Raw genomic sequence first — 19,150 nt, 5'->3', positions numbered from 1 at the left:
TCGCTGCGTCCGGTTAACAGTCCCGATCCAAAATACTGGCGGTTTCCATCGTAGGCACTGAATTTAAAAAGTTGCCAAAAATAAAATTAAAAAAAAGTAGTGAGAGTCTTTGACACATCTACACCAGGTCACTGATTCAACTCAGTATTTCCAGCGGTTGGCTTATTTCAGATGAGAAAAAAAAAAAAAAAATTAAAAATGGAAAAAAAATAAAAGTATAAATAACACAAATAAGCTTGTGATATGTTCACAAAAATATTAGTAACCAATACGGATAAAGCAGCCATTCTGCAGTTCATCTGTGTGCAAGAGCATGTAGCAGCCTTTGTGCACTTAGCAAATGAAAAAAAAAATAATAATAAAAAAAAAAAAAAAAAAAAATATCTTGTCTCTTTACTGACTGGTCCTGTCTGTGGCAAGATAAACACTGTGTTGCTCCTGAGCCCTCTCGAGCAACTTCTTTTTCTTCTTTTTGTTCTTTTTGTCCTTCTTCATTGTTCTTTTTCCTGGAAGAGATGACATCATTAGGATTTTTTATATATAAAAACCTACAACTGGCTTCCTAGCGTCAGCAGGGTCCCTCATTTCTAGCACATCAGACAATATATTCTCCGGATGACTCCCGGACTTCAAAGTGCATGGCGCTTTACTATCAATCATTTTATAATATGTCAGAGATCAGTTTTATTTAATCCACTGCATAGACATAGATGAAGCTCTGACTGATTAGTCACCACTAGGGGGGAGGGGGCATGCTGAGTTATTACTGAATTGAGTATACAGTATAAACAGTATGTAGAGACCTACTAAGCCAAAAGTGGTGACTGTAGGTGGCCACAATCTAAAATAGGAACCCTCGGCCTTCAATGTTAAAGGATTGCAAAAGTGTAAATAATAGGAGAGGAGAAAAAAAGCAAACATCACACTATATTATACTATCTATATATATATATATATATATATATATATATATATATATATATATATATATATATATACACACACACTATATACTTGTTCAATCCCATGATACTCCTGCACCATTACTCCAGTCCAAGACTGTATACTCCTGCATCATACTGCAGTCCCTGACTTTCTACTCTTGCACCATTGCTCCAGTTCCCAGTGATCTACTCCTACACCATTACTCCAGTCCCCGGTGTTCTATTCCTGCACCATTACTCCAGTCCCCAGTGGTCTACTCCTGCACCATTACTCCAGTCCCTGACTGTATACTCCTACACCATTACTCCAGTTCCCAGTGGTCTACTCCTACACCATTACTCCAGTCCCCGATAGTCTACTCCTGCTCCATTACTCCAGTCCCCGGTGGTCTACTCCTGCATCACTACTCCATTCTGACTGTCTACTCCTGCACCATTACTGCAGTCCCTGATAGTCTACTCCTACACCATTTTCTCCAGTCCCTGACTGTCTATTCTTGCAGCATTACTCCAGTCTCTGACTGTATACTCCTGCACCATTACTCCAGTTCCCGGTGGTCTACTCCTGCACCATTACTCCAGTTCCTGACAGTCTTTCCTTTCCCGTAGCAATGAAGCTAGTCTGCAAAGAGTCATGTGGCTGTGTGTGATGTCACCAGTGCAGTATCAGTGAGCAGAGACTGCCAGGGGGCACCACACTGGTGAAGCTGGCGTACTGGGGATTGAAAAAGGTTTCCACCCCCCCCCCCCCCCCACTTCTTGACTGTTTTGCAGTTTGGCAACTCTTTTTTTTAGTCTGCCAAACAACCCATTTAAGCCAATTGTCACCAATTTGCCCACACATTTAAGGGTGTGATTCATCATGTGTCGCCCATCAAGGGATTAAATACTTGGTTATTTTGAAGTAAAAAGACAGAAATTAGATCCAAAATAACCCCTAACTGACCCCATGTTTTTACTTAAAGGGGGTTTCTGAGCTTAAAATATTGATGACCTATCCTATGGATAGACTGGTGGGGGTCTGACACCCAACACCCCCATCAATCAATAGTTCTCTGTAGCTAATGCACAGAGAATAGAGTAGGAAGCAGACAGCTCTGATCTCAGTGTAGTGTTAGAACAGAATCACTGCAGCTTAGCTTCTCTTCAAGTGAATAGGACCCAATATGCCATACCCTAGCTTGGCCACTACACAGGGAATGGAGCTGTCCGCCTTCTGCTCCATTCTCTGTGCTACAACTGCTGAGATCTGCTGATCGGAGGGAGTAACACGTGTTAGACCTTCACAGATCTGTTACCGACTACCCATCTTTAGGACAGGTCACCAATATTTTTAGTGTCTTAAAACCAATTAATAGAATTTACTGATATTATTATGGAAACCCCTTTAATTTACTTTTTTATGTAGATTGTGAGCCCCACATAGAGCTCACAATGTACATTTTTCCCTATCAGTATGCCTTTGGAATATGGGATGGAAATCGATACAAACACGGGGAGAACATACAAACTCCTTGCAGATGGTTTTTTGCCCTTGGCAGGATTTGAACACCAGGACTCCAGCGCTGCAAGGCTGCAGTGCTTACCACTGAGCCACCATGTGGCCCCTCCCTTTAATTTACTTGTACTTGTATCAGCTCCTACATCTGCCAGATCTGTGGATGACTGGACTGGATAGAATTATATGGCCACAGAACAGTAGTTTACCAACCCAAATCCCGTAATGATCAGAGTCATGAAACATGGGCTGTAATCACGGGGGTAACACATTACACATTTTGATCCCAAGCAATTTGTCATGTCAGCCAAAAATCTGGACGTAGTTAATATTTTAATGAAGCCTTACTTTATAGCATAATCCATTACATCGCAAACAATAGTTTGTGTCGGAATCAAAAACACATGAGTGAGATTTATTGTCTAGTACTGCACATACATGGCTACGCCAACTGCGATGGCCCACGTGTGATATGGGGCGAATAGACAACCATATTACATTTATTACAGGGGTCCCCAACTGGTGAATCATGGTTAAAATCAGGACCGTTAAGGGGCAACACGGTGGCTCAGTGGTTAACACTGCAGCCTTGCTGCACAGGAGTCATGGGTTCAAATCCCGCCAGGAACAACATCTGCAAGGAGTTTGTATGTTCTTCCCATGTTTGCGTTGGGGACCCCTGATAGAGGAAAAAAAATGTACATTGTGATCCCAATATGGGGCAGTTACCACCAACTGCCCGGACCCTAAGGGCCGGGTCTGCCATCAAGAATAGGGCTACCTATAAGGACCAGTAGACAAAGGTCTTAAAGGATAGCCATATTTAAAAAATATTTGTGTGGACAGCCCCATTACGTACACCCCTTCAGTACAAATCCTTTATAACATCCTTAGGGTCAAATAATTTTGGGGGTCTGACCTAGGGTTTAAACAATTTTTTTTTTTTTTTTTTTTTTTTTAAGTCTGATCTAGTTATTAGAGGTCCATATTGAGGAGGTTCAGCTCTAGATGGGAATCATTTTTCAGGTCAGATCCCCCCCCAAAAAAAAAAAATAAAAAAAAATAAAACACGACATGACGAGACAATACATACTGGTCGGTTATAGAAAAAGAAATCACCTGATGTTCAAGAGTAAAAGAGCACTACGCACAACCTTTACAGTTTTTTTTTTTTTTTTTTTTTTTATTTCAAAATTTTAATTTTTTTTATTTTTTTTAATGCAACATTTTAAAAACTTTCTTCCACTAAGCGATCACATGACTTAGTACTGGAGCATGAGCCCTCCACAAGGTGGTGATATACTGCTGGAAATCACAGATATACTCAATAGGTTATGGAAATGTTATCTCAGACTTTCATCATTACAGTTTTACAAGTACCAATCCTAATCATATACTTGGTCCTCCGTCCTCTCTATATTCAACTGTGAGCGTTTATAAACTCAGATACTAAGGTAATACTGAAAGCCCAAGGGAATATCTGCATAGGATGTATTCACAGTCACTGGGCTGCCATGAACTTACCAGAGGCTGTTCCACTGCAATGCATAGTGTATGAGTTCAAAACCAAGGGAGAGAAGATGAGCTCTGTGATATAACCCTATATATCACAGAGCTCAGCTTCTCTCCCTATCATATAACCTTATATATCACAGAGCTCAGCTTCTCTCCCTATCATATAACCCTATATATCACAGAGCTCAGCTTCTCTCCTCTATCATATAACCCTATATATCACAGAGCTCAGCTTCTCTCCTCTATCATATAACCCTATATATCACAGAGCTCAGCTTCTCTCCCTGTATTATATAGCCCTATATATCACAGAGCTCAGCTTCTCTCCTCTATCATATAACCCTATATATCACAGAGCTCAGCTTCTCTCCTCTATCATATAACCCTATATATCACAGAGCTCAGCTTCTCTCCCTGTATTATATAGCCCTATATATCACAGAGCTCAGCTTCTCTCCTCTATCATATAACCCTATATATCACAGAGCTCAGCTTCTCTCCTCTATCATATAACAAAGTATATCACAGAGCTCAGCTTCTCTCCTCTATCATATAACCCTATATAACACAGAGCTCAGCTTCTCTCCTCTATTATATAACACAGTATATCACACAGCTCAGCTTCTCTCCTCTATCATATAACCCTATATAACACAGAGCTCAGCTTCTCTCCTCTATTATATAACACAGTATATCACAGTGCTCAGCTTCTCTCCTCTATCATATAACCCTATATAACAGAGCTCAGCTTCTCTCCTCTATCATATAACCCTATATATCACACAGCTCAGCTTCTCTCCTTCTATCATATAACCCTATATATCACAGAGCTCAGCTTCTCGCCTCTATCATATAACCCTATATATCACAGAGCTCAGCTTCTCTCCTCTATCATATAACAAAGTATATCACAGAGCTCAGCTTCTCTCCTCTATCATATAACCCTATATATCACACAGCTCAGCTTCTCTCCTCTATCATATAACCTATATATCACAGAGCTCAGCTTCTCTCCTCTATCATACAACCCTATATATCACACAGCTCAGCTTCTCTCCTCTATCATATAACCCTATATATCACAGAGCTCAGCTTCTCTCCTTCTATCATATAACCCTATATATCACAGAGCTCAGCTTCTCGCCTCTATCATATAACCCTATATATCACAGAGCTCAGCTTCTCTCCTTCTATCATATAACCCTATATATCACAGAGCTCAGCTTCTCGCCTCTATCATATAACCCTATATATCACAGAGCTCAGCTTCTCTCCTCTATCATACAACCCTATATATCACAGAGCTCAGCTTCTCTCCTCTATCATACAACCCTATATATCACAGAGCTCAGCTTCTCTCCTCTATCATATTCTGCTTTCATATCCCCTGCACTGGTATTTTCAGGTTAGGCCCTAGGCAATTAGATAATTTATTAGCTTTATAATATTTGTCAGTGATATTCATTTTATTACATGGATACCCATTTGTATAGAATAATACCTGTATTCACTACTGACTTTAGATGGAGGGATGACGAACATGACATTATATTTGTGGTCTTTGAAATAACTGATGGAGAAAACAAAAAAATAAATAAAAATTGCTTTCTTGACCAAACAGAAAAGCAGCGCACAGAGATTCTGGCGCCAAGAAGATTTGATTTCAGTGTAAGAAATTAGATTAGACTCCATTAGGAACGTGCCTGCATTTACAAGGTTATTTGTGCTCGACTTGTCCTGCAGTTTCTTCAAGTAATCTGTACAAGGAATTTCCCTCAAATTCGGTTTATGTAAAGAGTCACCTAACGAAAGCCAACCTCCTTATATAGGACCCATCCTCAAACCTTAAAAGGTAATAAGTCTCCATAATAAGGAAACTTTTTATGTTAAATGCATTTAGATTTTTTACTTGCCAATCCAGTAGTGGTTTTCTTTGCAGCAATCGCCTCATTTACATCTCAGAGAAGACAGACAGGATTACAATATAAGATAATACCTTCATATATAACACCACTACTGACAGTAGATGTCACATCTTATTTACTCCACTCCCTCAATGAGTCGGCTCCAGAATTTGCCATCTATGGCCATGATTTACAGAGCAGAGGAGAAACGCAGGCAAGATGGCCGCCCCATAATCATAAACATCAGGGAAATGTTGGCCAAACCCATACCTCCCAACCGTCCCTGATTCTGCGGGACATTCTCGGATTCGGGGTCCTGTCCCGCAGTCCTGGTCGGCGGGAGGTATGTCCTGGTTTCAACTCATCTGCATCCTCCGGCAGGAGCGGTCACAGCTCAGCTCCTGCTTCACCGCTGCCTTGCGGCCCCTGGAGATGTAGACGCGATGTGATGACATCACTCACATGGCGCCTACAGCTCCGTGACTGACACTGCAGACAGAGCTGTGGGGGACCAAGGGAAGGGGAGTATTCGTGTTTTTTTATGTTAAATCTTGAGAACAAATTGAGGGGGAACATAATGAAGGAGGCCCATGAAACTAGGGGGAGGGATAAGAAATTGGGGTCAGAGATGTAGGTGGGACATGAAAATGGGGGCAGAGATGGAAGGAGTTCATGAAACTGGGTCAATAAAGGGGGGGCACTTAAACTGGAGGGAGGGGGGGGAATATAAAAGGGGATATTAAACTGGGGACAACTAGAGGGTGACATTAAACCGTGGGAGTAGTTGGAGGGAAACCCGTCTGCCTCTAGTTGCTCCCAGTTTAATGTCACCCTCCTACTACCCCTAGAGTTTAAGGTCCCCTTCCAGCTGCCGCAGTTTCATGTCCCCCTCTAGTTGCCCCCAGTTTAAACTGGGACACCAGGAAAAGGACTTCATACTGGGGGCAGTTGAAAGGGAGCATTATATTATGGGGACATATAATGTACGGGTGACTGTAGGAGGAGTATACTGTATGGGGGCACATAAAAAAATGAATGAGAATGGGTGGAGTCAACATACAAATGGGCGGAGCTAAATTTGCCATGGCGCGCATTATAGCTCTCTTTCTGTTCTTCGAAAGTTGGGAGGTATACAAGCCTAGTAATTTTAGGGAGAATGGGCAGCTATCTAATACGTATGTATGTAGGTTTCCCATAATCTCTATAGCAGATACTGAGGGAATCAAGGATTGGGCGTGTTGGATTCCAATATGTCCAATGTCAGGTATCTGGTAGTGGCTTACTTTCCTTCCTAAAACTTGAAAGCAATGATTAAAAACTGCCAACAATGTACCATGGTCTATAGATTCCTTATTGTAGAAATTTTTGGTAGGATTAGTTATTAGGGTGCCCGTGCTTGGGTTGGGGGTATAAATTTTGTTTTTCTTAGTGAAAACAAAGGAGATATAAAGCAGTAACTGGACTAAACAATGATCGGGCATACCAATATATTATACTATTGTGGCCTTATAAAATTTATATAAAATTCTACAAACCCTAAAAATGCTGACCATACATGGTACCTACACACAAAGCCATACAATGCCTGGAAAGCGGGTTTATGTATTACAACTAGTGGTGGACTCCGTAAATCCCAACATCCACGGATACAGAAGGCTTGCACTGCCAAGTATACAGGTCTATGTGCAGACGGTTGCATTCAGCACTTGGACACTTTTTGTGAGATTCCATTCATTCTCGGTGGGGTTAAAGAACGTTCTTGTACATTATTATGGATTTTTTATGGGAGCCAAATTTCACCTTTGGCCAATATGTAATGATTTCAACTTATCTTCTTACTTGAGCCAAGAGTTTAGAAGACAGAAGAAGATTTAGTAGTTTTATATAACCGCGGAATTAAAAAGGAAACAAAAAACACAAGACTGAGCTTCCGAGAACTTGGAACCAGTGTATTCAGATCCTTGTCTGAGTCTCTGGGCCCTTAAAGGGAACCTGTCACCAGAACCCCGCCATGCAGATAGATAGGGTAGGGTCATCGGAATCAGAGCTTTTCCTTGCCATAAGACCACCATTTTTGTCAACTTGTTAATAAGATAATCCTTTAATAGTCTCCCCATGGGGAAATTCCTTTTATTGGTTAGTAGAGATGAGCGAACACTAAAATGTTCGAGGTTCGAAATTCAAATCGAACAGCCGCTCACTGTTCGTGTGTTCGAACGGGTTTCGAACCCCATTATAGTCTATGGGGAACATATACTCGTTAAGGGGGAAACCCAAATCCGTGTCTGGAGGGTCACCAAGTCCACTATGACACCCCAGGAAATGATGCCAACACCTCTGGAATGACACTGGGACAGCAGGGGAAGCATGTCTGGGGGCATCTAACACACCAAAGACCCTCTATTACCCCAACATCACAGCCTAACAACTACACACTTTACACACTCAATACCACCTCTCTGACAGTAGGAAAACACCTTGAAACATGTGTATTTGGCACTTGCAGTGAGGAGAGCTTGTCACCAGCAGTGAATTTGGCCCTTGTAGTAAGTTGAGGTTGGCACCAACATTTGTTTTGAAAATCAGGGTGGATTGAGCCTCTAACCAGCAGAGTTTGGGCAAATTCATGGTGGAGGGAGCCTCTAAACAGCCCAGTTTGGACCAATTCATGGTGGAGGGAGCCTCTAAACAGCCCAGTTTGGACCAATTCATGGTGGAGGGAGCCTCTAAACAGCCCAGTTTGGGCAAATTCATGGTGGAGGGAGCCTCTAACCAGCCCAGTTTGGACCAATTCATGGTGGAGGGAGCCTCTAAAAACCCCAGTTTGGACCAATTCATGGTGGAGGGAGCCTCTAAAAACCCCAGTTTGGACCAATTCATGGTGGAGGGAGCCTCTAAAAAACCCAGTTTGGACCAATTCATGGTGGAGGGAGCCTCTAAACAGCCCAGTTTGGACCAATTCATGGTGGAGGGAGCCTCTAAACAGCCCAGTTTGGGCAAATTCATGGTGGAGGGAGCCTCTAAAAACCCCCGTTTGGACCAATTCATGGTGGAGGGAGCCTCTAACCAGCCCAGTTTGGACCAATTCATGGTGGAGGGAGCCTCTAAAAAACCCAGTTTGGACCAATTCATGGTGGAGGGAGCCTCTAAAAAACCCAGTTTGGACCAATTCATGGTGGAGGGAGCCTCTAAAAACCCCAGTTTGGACCAATTCATGGTGGAGGGAGCCTCTAAAAACCCCAGTTTGGACCAATTCATGGTGGAGGGAGCCTCTAAAAACCCAGTTTGGACCAATTCATGGTGGAGGGAGCCTCTAAAAACCCCAGTTTGGACCAATTCATGGTGGAGGGAGCCTCTAAAAAACCCAGTTTGGACCAATTCATGGTGGAGGGAGCCTCTAAACAGCCCAGTTTGGACCAATTCATGGTGGAGGGAGCCTCTAAACAGCCCAGTTTGGGCAAATTCATGGTGGAGGGAGCCTCTAACCAGCCCAGTTTGGGCAAATTCATGGTGGAGGGAGCCTCTAAAAACCCCCGTTTGGACCAATTCATGGTGGAGGGAGCCTCTAAAAAACCCAGTTTGGACCAATTCATGGTGGAGGGAGCCTCTAACCAGCCCAGTTTGGACCAATTCATGGTGGAGGGAGCCTCTAAAAAACCCAGTTTGGACCAATTCATGGTGGAGGGAGCCTCTAACCAGCCCAGTTTGGGCAAATTCATGGTGGAGGGAGCCTCTAAAAACCCCAATTTGGACCAATTCATGGTGGAGGGAGCCTCTAAACAGCCCAGTTTTGGCAAATTCATGGTGGAGGGAGCCTCTAAAAACCCCAGTTTGGACCAATTCATGGTGGAGGGAGCCTCTAAAAAACCCAGTTTGGACCAATTCATGGTGGAGGGAGCCTCTAAACAGCCCAGTTTGGACCAATTCATGGTGGAGGGAGCCTCTAAACAGCCCAGTTTGGGCAAATTCATGGTGGAGGGAGCCTCTAAAAACCCCAATTTGGACCAATTCATGGTGGAGGGAGCCTCTAAACAGCCCAGTTTTGGCAAATTCATGGTGGAGGGAGCCTCTAAAAACCCCAGTTTGGACCAATTCATGGTGGAGGGAGCCTCTAAAAAACCCAGTTTGGACCAATTCATGGTGGAGGGAGCCTCTAAACAGCCCAGTTTGGACCAATTCATGGTGGAGGGAGCCTCTAAAAACCCCAGTTTGGACCAATTCATGGTGGAGGGAGCCTCTAAACAGCCCAGTTTGGACCAATTCATGGTGGAGGGAGCCTCTAAAAACCCCAATTTGGACCAATTCATGGTGGAGGGAGCCTCTAACCAGCCCAGTTTGGGCAAATTCATGGTGGAGGGAGCCTCTAACCAGCCCATTTTGGGATAAATATAACAGTCCATGGAGTCTCATCTTCCTCTTGTTTGGTGACAGCTGGACACGTATTGGGCAGCGATCTCCACAGTGGCCTCTTCTTCTCCCAGTAGGATGTAGAGTTTCCTCTTCTCGTCTGCAGATATGAAGTCTGGGATGTGGGCAGAGAGTCTTTGGTAGTAGACGGCCCTCATAGCTGAGTATTTGGTGCAGTGTAGCAGGAAGTGGGTCTCGTCTTCTAGGGCCCCCTGGTCACAGTGCTGGCACAGTCTCTTCTCCCGTGGCTTGTACGTCTGTCTGTATCGCCCCGTCTCTATCTCTAGGTTGTGGGCGCTCAGTCTGTATCGGCTCAGGGTCTGTCTGTGCTTGGGATGGCGTATTCTCTCCAGGTAGGTGGCCATGGTGTAGTCCCTTTGTAGGGATTGGTACACGGTGAGTTTCTTGGAGTTATTTATTTCGTTTCTCCATTCTTCAATGTACCGCTCTCTGTTTGCCTCTGCTAGTATTAGCAGAATTGTGCAACGCTTATGGTGGATGAGTATGAGGATGCGGAGGAATTGGAGAGGTTGAGTACAGACATGGAGTTTCATGTTGGGGTGCTTTACACAGGTGGGCACAAAAATGAAGGCTCTATCCAGTGGTGGTTCATTTTTATCAAAGTGAGCCGGTCGGCACTCTCAGCTGACAGATGGGTGCGCTTGTCAGTGATGATGCCACCGGCTGCACTGAACACCCTCTCAGATAGGACGCTGGCGGCAGGACAGGACAGCACCTCCAAGGCATATAGGGCAAGTTCAAGCCACAGGTCCAACTTCGACACCCAATACGTGTAGGGCGCAGAGGGGTCGGAGAGGACAGGGCTGTGGTCGGAAAGGTATTCCCGCAACATGCGCCTATACTTCTCACGCCTGGTGACACTAGGACCCTCTGTGGCGGCACTTTGGCGAGGGGGTGCCATCAAGGTGTCCCAGACCTTAGACAGTGTGCCCCTCGTTTGTGTGGACCGGTGAGAACTTGGTCGCCTACTGGAGGAACTGTCCTCCCTGCCGCCAACGTCACATGCTGGAAACATCTCCATCATATTCTGCACCAATTGCCTGTGGCAAGCATTGATGCGATTGGCCCTCCCCTCTACCGGAATAAAAGACGAGATGTTGTTTTTATACCGGGGGTCAAGGATAGCAAAGATCCAGTACTGGTTGTCCTCCATGATTTTGACAATACGCTTGTCGGTTGTAAAGCACCCCAACATGAACTCAGCCATGTCTGCCACAGTGTTAGTTGGCATGACTCCTCTGGCCCCACCGGAAAGTTCAATCTCCATTTCCTCCTCATCCTCCATGTCTACCCATCCGCGCTGCAACAATGGGACGATTCGAAGTTGCCCGGAAGCCTCCTGTATCACCATCACATCATCGGACAACTCTTCTTCCTCCTCCTCCTCCTCCTCCTCCATTAAACGCGATGAAGCGGACAGATGTGTGGACCTACTCTCCAGCTGTGACGGATCGGATGCTATCCCTAACTCCTCTGTGTGATCTGAGTTATCCCTGATGTCAATCAGGGATTCTCTCAGAACACACAAGAGCGGGATTGTAAGGCTCACCATCGCATCCTCAGAGCTCACCCTCCTTGTGGACTCCTCAAACACCCGTAGGATGTCACAAAGGTCTCTCATCCATGGCCACTCATGGATGAGAAACTGAGGCAGCTGACTTTGTGGCACCCTAGGGTTTTGTAGCTGGTATTCCATCAAAGGTCTCTGCTGCTCAACCACTCTATTCAACATCTGAAACGTTGAGTTCCAGCGTGTGGGGACGTCGCACAAAAGCCGGTGTTGTGGCACATGCAGGCGTTGCTGGAGAGATTTTAAGCTAGCAGCGGCTACTGTCGACTTGCGAAAGTGGGCGCACATGCGCCGCACTTTCACCAGTAGCTCTGGAACATTGGGGTAGCTCTTTAGGAAACGTTGCACCACTAGGTTGAAGACGTGGGCCAGGCATGGAACATGTTGGAGTCCGGCAAGCTCCAGAGCTGCTACCAGGTTCCGGCCGTTATCACAAACGACCATGCCTGGGCCCAGGTGCAGCGGCTCAAACCATATTGCCGTCTCATCGAGGAGGGCATCCCTCACCTCGGAGGCAGTGTGCTGTCTGTCCCCCAAGCTGATCAGCTTCAGCACAGCCTGCTGACGTCTACCAACGCCAGTGCTGCAACGTTTCCAACTCGTAGCTGGGGTCAATCTAACAGCGGAGGAGGAGGCGGTGGCGGAGGAGGAGGCGGTAGAGGAGGAGGAGGAGGGGGGTGTTCTTCTCGTGTCCCTGCCAGGAATGTTAGGCGGGGAGACGAGGTACACCGGGCCAGTTTGGGAAGCAGTCCCAGCCTCAACTACATTCACCCAGTGTGCCGTCAGTGAAATGTAGCGTCCCTGTCCGCATGCACTTGTCCACGCGTCGGTGGTCAAGTGGACCTTTGTGCAAAGCGCGGAACTAAGGGCCCGCCTGATGTTGAGTGACACGTGCTGGTGCAAGGCGGGGACGGCACACCGGGAGAAGTAGTGACGGCTAGGGACGGCATAGCGAGGTGCCGCAGTTGCCATCAGGTCCAGGAAGGCGGGAGTTTCAACAAGCCGGAACGCCAACATCTCCTGGGCCAGCAGTTTAGCGATGTTGGCGTTCAAGGCTTGCGCGTGTGGGTGGTTAGCAGTGTATTTCTGCCGCCGCTCCAATGTCTGAGAGATGGTGGGTTGTTGTAAAGAAGCGCCTGATGGTGCCTTTGATGGTGCAGGAGAAGGAGATAAGACAGGAACAGGGGAGGATGAGGGAGAAGTCAACAAAGTGGCGGAGGCAGATGAAGTGGTGTCCTGGCTCGTCCTCTGGAGTGCATCGCCAGCACAGTCAGCAGTGGCAGTGGCAGAGGCAGAGGCAGAGGCAGTGGCAGTGGCGTGAACGGCAGGCGGCCTTTGTCCTGCCGTTGCTGCCTGCCACTGATTCCAGTGCTTGGATTCCAAATGACGGCGCATTGAAGTGGTGGACAGGTTGCTCTTCTCAGAGCCCCTAATCAATTTCGAGAGGCAAATTGTGCAGACAACACTATATCTGTCCTCGGCGCATTCCTTGAAAAAACTCCACACCTTCGAGAAACGTGCCCTCGAGGTGGGAGTTTTTCGGGGCTGGGTACGAACTGGAACATCTTGGGAGATTCCGGGTGTGGCCTGGCTTCGCCTAAGCTGCTGACCTCTGCCTCTAGCTACCCTTTTTGGTGCTGCACTTGCCTCAACATCCACACTACTTTCCCCGCTTGACATCCCCCCTGTCCAGGTCGGGTCAGTGTCCTCATCATCCACCACTTCCTCTTCCAACTCCTGTCTCATCTCCTCCTCCCGCACAATGCGCCGGTCAACTGGATGCCCTGACGGCAACTGCGTCACATCATCGTCGATGAGGGTGGGTTGCTGGTCATCCACCACCAAATCGAACGGAGATGGAGGAGACTCTAGTGTTTGAGCATCTGGACACAGATGCTCCTCTGTTAGGTTCGTGGAATCGTGACGTGGAGAGGCAGGTTGAGGGACAATGAAAGGAGCGGAGAACAGCTCTGGGGAGCAGGGACAGTTGGGGTTATTGTTCTGTGAAGCTTGGGAATTTTGGGAGGAAGGAGGACAAGACTGTTGGGTAATAGGAGGAGAGGAGGCAGAGTCTGACTGGCTGCTGGACAATGTGCTGTAAGCGTTCTCTGACAGCCATTGCAAGACCTGTTCCTGGTTCTCGGGCCTACTAAGGTTTGTACCCTGCAGTTTAGTTAATGTGGCAAGCAACCCTGGCACTGTGGAGTGGCGCAATGCTTGCTGCCCCACAGGAGTAGGCACGGGACGCCCTGTGGCTTCACTGCTACCTTGCTCCCCAGAACCATTCCCCCGACCTCGCCCACGGCCTCGTCCACGTCCCTTTCCGGGAGCCTTGCACATTTTGAATTCCCAGTTAGAAATTGGCACTATATACCAGTAGCAAAAATTGTGGGTGCACGTAACCCCAATATATTCTTTGAATTCCCAGTCAGACAATGGCACTATATACCAGTAGCAAGAAATGAGGGTATTTGTAACCCCAATATATTCTTTGAATTACCAGTCAGAAACTGGCACTATATGGCAGTAGCAAGAAATGAGGGTATTTATAACCCCAATATATTCTTTGAATTCCCAGTCAGACAATGGCACTGTATACCAGTAGTAAAAATTGTGGGTGCACGTAACCCCAATATATTCTTTGAATTACCAGTCAGAAACTGGCACTATATGGCAGTAGCAAGAAATGAGGGTATTTGTAACCCCAATATATTCTTTGAATTCCCAGTCAGAAACTGGCACTGTATACCAGTAGTAAAAATTGTGGGTGCACGTAACCCCAATATATTCTTTGAATTACCAGTCAGAAACTGGCACTATATGGCAGTAGCAAGAAATGAGGGTATTTGTAACCCCAATATATTCTTTGAATTCCCAGTCAGAAACTGGCACTGTATACCAGTAGTAAAAATTGTGGGTGCACGTAACCCCAATATATTCTTTGAATTACCAGTCAGAAACTGGCACTATATACCAGTAGCAAGAAATGAGGGTATTTGTAACCCCAATATATTCTTTGAATTACCAGTCAGAAACTGGCACTATATGGCAGTAGCAAGAAATGAGGGTATTTGTAACCCCAATATATTCTTTGAATTCCCAGTCAGAAACTGGCACTGTATACCAGTAGTAAAAATTGTGGGTGCACGTAACCCCAATATATTCTTTGAATTACCAGTCAGAAACTGGCACTATATGGCAGTAGCAAGAAATGAGGGTATTTGTAACCCCAATATATTCTTTGAATTCCCAGTCAGAAACTGGCACTGTATACCAGTAGTAAAAATTGTGGGTGCACGTAACCCCAATATATTCTTTGAATTCCCAGTCAGACAATGGCACTATATACCAGTAGCAAGAAATGAGGGTATTTATAACCCCAATATATTCTTTGAATTCCCAGTCAGACAATGGCACTGTATACCAGTAGTAAAAATTGTGGGTGCACGTAACCCCAATATATTCTTTGAATTCCCAGTCAGAAACTGGCACTATATGGCAGTAGCAAGAAATGAGGGTATTTATAACCCCAATATATTCTTTGAATTCCCAGTCAGACAATGGCACTATATACCAGTAGCAAGAAATGAGGGTATTTATAACCCCAATATATTCTTTGAATTCCCAGTCAGACAATGGCACTGTATACCAGTAGTAAAAATTGTGGGTGCACGTAACCCCAATATATTCTTTGAATTACCAGTCAGAAACTGGCACTATATGGCAGTAGCAAGAAATGAGGGTATTTGTAACCCCAATATATTCTTTGAATTCCCAGTCAGAAACTGGCACTGTATACCAGTAGTAAAAATTGTGGGTGCACGTAACCCCAATATATTCTTTGAATTCCCAGTCAGACAATGGCACTGTATACCAGTAGTAAAAATTGTGGGTGCACGTAACCCCAATATATTCTTTGAATTACCAGTCAGAAACTGGCACTATATGGCAGTAGCAAGAAATGAGGGTATTTATAACCCCAATATATTCTTTGAATTCCCAGTCAGACAATGGCACTGTATACCAGTAGTAAAAATTGTGGGTGTATATAGCCCCAATTCTATTGCTAGGGGACTTGCAGGGTATTTCTGGGGTGAAGGTGGGGGGGCACACCGTTGGAACGAGTATCGGGGGTATATATCGGGTATACGGGAATACACTGACAGTGTATTCCATTCAGGATCCTGGGAAAGCTGGGTTGCGGCGATTGAGCCCGTCAGTGCCACGTTACACTGACAAGCTTCTCCCTGGAATTTAGCTCTTATAAGAGCTGTTGGTTGTCTTCTCCTTCCTATCCTAGCCTGTCCCTGCCTACCCAGAATCTAAGCCCTAGCTAGCTGGACGGAAACCTCCGTCCTCGGTGAATTGCAAGCTCAGAATGACGCGAACCTGGGCGGCGCTGTTCTTTTAAATTAGAGGTCACATGTTTTCGGCAGCCAATGGGTTTTGCCTACTTTTCTCAACGTCACCGGTGTCGTAGTTCCTGTCCCACCTACCCTGCGCTGTTATTGGAGCAAAAAAGGCGCCAGGGAAGGTGGGAGGGGAATCGAGTAATGGCGCACTTTACCACGCGGTGTTCGATTCGATTCAAACATGCCGAACAGCCTAATATCCGATCAAACATGAGTTCGATAGAACACTGTTCGCTCATCTCTATTGGTTAGGAGTTCCTTTCCATATACACTTCTGATCCTAAAATCTCATGACAAATAATGCATTAGAGTTTCATAGTCTATTTAAGGGCTAGTTCACACGTGAACAAAGGGGTGGATTTTGACAGCGGATTTCGCTTCAAAATCCGCCCCTTTACAATGGTGGTCTATGTAGACCACCGGGCTTTTTTTTCCGCTAGCGGCGGGCTGCCACTAGCGGAGAAAAGAAAGGACATGCCCTTTCTTCAGGCGGAAGCCGCGCTGGCTCAGCCGTGCGGCTTCCGCCCCCGACAGCTCCCTCCTATGTCGGCTCATTCATTTGAGCCGACAGCGGAGGGGAAAGCCGCGACCGCGATGGTCGCAGCAGGCGGATTTTGACAAGAGAGAGACACAGCTCACTGCGTCTCTCTCCGTGTCAAAACCCGAGCGGGCAGTTCACGTGTGAACTGACCCTAAAGGGGTTTCTCAGTCTGGAAATGAAAACCATGTGGGGGACTTGCAGGGGTAACAAAATAAGAAAGGACTACTCTCCTACTCTGGTCCTCCCTTGCAGAGTCCGCTCTCAGTTTCATCCCATGTCCAGAAGGGTCAGGCTGGAAGTGAAGGGTGACTGCTGCCCTCCGTGGTCACATGTTGGGTATCATTAAATGGGTTGTCCAGAAATCTTAGTGGTTGGGAAGGAGGCCGGGGAACACAAAGTACCCACCAATGTGACCACTGAGGTCAAATCAGTGGCCTTAGCAGTCACAGGAAAGGAACCAATTACATGGCTCACATAAGGCATCGGTTCCCTTCCTTAAAGGGATTCAATAATTAAAATGCAATTTTTTCTCCCTAACACGTAGTTGAGTGAATAGTATTCCATCGAATTCCTCGCTCTCATAGGAATGCGTGTAAACGGCCGAACACCATGGGGTTAAGCGCATCAAATATTCACTGTGCTTAACCCCTTGGTGTTCGGCCGTTTATACGCATTCCTATGGGAGCGAAGTATTCGAATACTATTCGCTCATCTCTAGTAGGAATAGCCTTAAGAAAGGTTATTCTTCTGCTACCTTTAGATGTCTTCTCCGCACTGCCTTTCAGTACAAATCTCGGTTTTCTTCTGTATGCAAAGGAGTTCTCTCGCAGCATTGGAGGCGGTCCCCAGCGCTCAAACAGCACTGGGGGCGTCCCCAATGCTGCGAGAGAACAATCTAGCACCGCCTCCATCTTTGCCTAGAACGGCCTCTGCCTAAGTCTTCTTCCAGCGCTGGCTTCAAACTTCTAGGCATGCGCAGTCGGCTCTGTCATCAGGCCTCGGGCAGAGCCAACTGCGCATGCCCACGGCAATTTTCCTGTGGCCGCTTACACTGTAAACTGGTGTAAGCGGTCATTTTCTTGTGGCTACTTACACAGTAAGCTGGGGTAAGCAGCCACAAGAAAATAGCCATGGTCATGCAGAGTCAGCTCTGTCGATTGCACATGCCTAGAAATTTGAAGCCAGAAGAAGATGTGGAGAGAGGCCAGTCGAAGATGGAGGTGGTGCTGGAGAATTCTCTCGCAGCATTGGGGACTGCCCCCAGTTCTGCGAGAGAACTAATTTGCATACAGAAGAAAAACGGGATTTCTACGCCGGTGCGGAGAAGACATTAATAGGTAGGAGAAGAATAGCCTTTCTTAAGGCTATTCCTATGTGTTAGGGAGAACAAAACTGCATTTTAATGATCCCTTTAAGGCGCTGAGGCCAATCAGGGGCAAAAGCTCTTCCGCAAGGGGGGGGAAGAAAAGCATGATTTTATTATTATTTTTTTTTTTAAAAAGTTTCCCCTTCCCCAACTATGGAGATGACAACCACATTAACATATTAGCAGTGACATCACCGGTAGCAAACATGTGACTACTTAGGCCATTGATTGACTACAGTAGTCACCAAAGTCTTTGGGGAGGACTCTATGCTGAAGTAGGGACCCGGGTAGGCAATTTTTAATTTTATTTTATTTTACCCCAGCCTTTATAGAGGCTTGAATACTTTTGCAAGGTACTATATATATAGCAACCAGAGTGCATATAAATCAATTATCTTTCTATACGGACTTCAAAGGATTGCCAAAACATTTCAGGAGGTAAAAAAAAAAAAAAAATAAGTGCTCGCCTTAGGAAGCATTAGTGAGGCAAGACAAGAAACCGCAAGCTCATCAAAGGACAGAAGATGCCAAGAAGATACAGTCAAGTTCTCCATCAGCCGCAGGTATGGTGCCTGGTATTGCACACGCAGAGGGTTAAATTTACTAGAACATTTGGGCTCGGAAAAAGAAAAGCAAAAAAACCACCCTCAACTGTCAGCGGAGGCAGCAAAATGTGATGTGTAGGCATTGACAGCGAGATTCTGATATGTAAGATATCAATCACTTCATTAATATTTTAACAAATACCTACAAGATGTGACTTTAAATGACCTTGGCACGAGCTCAACTTTTCATGTTAGACCTTAAAGGGACACGAAAAGGCAGATCTATTCTGACCCGTGTATGGCGACGCTCATCACTTTATATATTCCAGGAAGATCTTACAAGATATCCACCATTTATGGAAAACATCCATTTATGAATCTCCGAAACTGTGAGGTGTGCTCAAGTACTTTGTTATACCTCAGAAAC

At 45.7% G+C, this 19,150-nt stretch overlaps 1 protein-coding gene across 1 annotated transcript in view; it reads right to left on the bottom strand.

The window, feature by feature from the left end:
- Positions 1-364: 364 nt before the first annotated feature.
- The window catches only part of RSPO2 (R-spondin 2), a 93,905-nt gene continuing 75,119 nt past the window's right edge, over positions 365-19,150 (bottom strand). Inside the window, exon 5 of the mRNA XM_075270287.1 lies at positions 365-506. Within this exon, the coding sequence (XP_075126388.1) occupies positions 394-506 (113 nt within the window). The 3' untranslated portion in view covers positions 365-393. The remainder of the gene's footprint in view (positions 507-19,150) is intronic.

The sequence above is a fragment of the Leptodactylus fuscus genome, chromosome 4, assembly GCF_031893055.1.
Source record: "Leptodactylus fuscus isolate aLepFus1 chromosome 4, aLepFus1.hap2, whole genome shotgun sequence".
Classification (NCBI taxonomy): domain Eukaryota; kingdom Metazoa; phylum Chordata; class Amphibia; order Anura; family Leptodactylidae; genus Leptodactylus; species Leptodactylus fuscus.
This window is presented reverse-complemented; position numbering and strand designations above follow the sequence as displayed.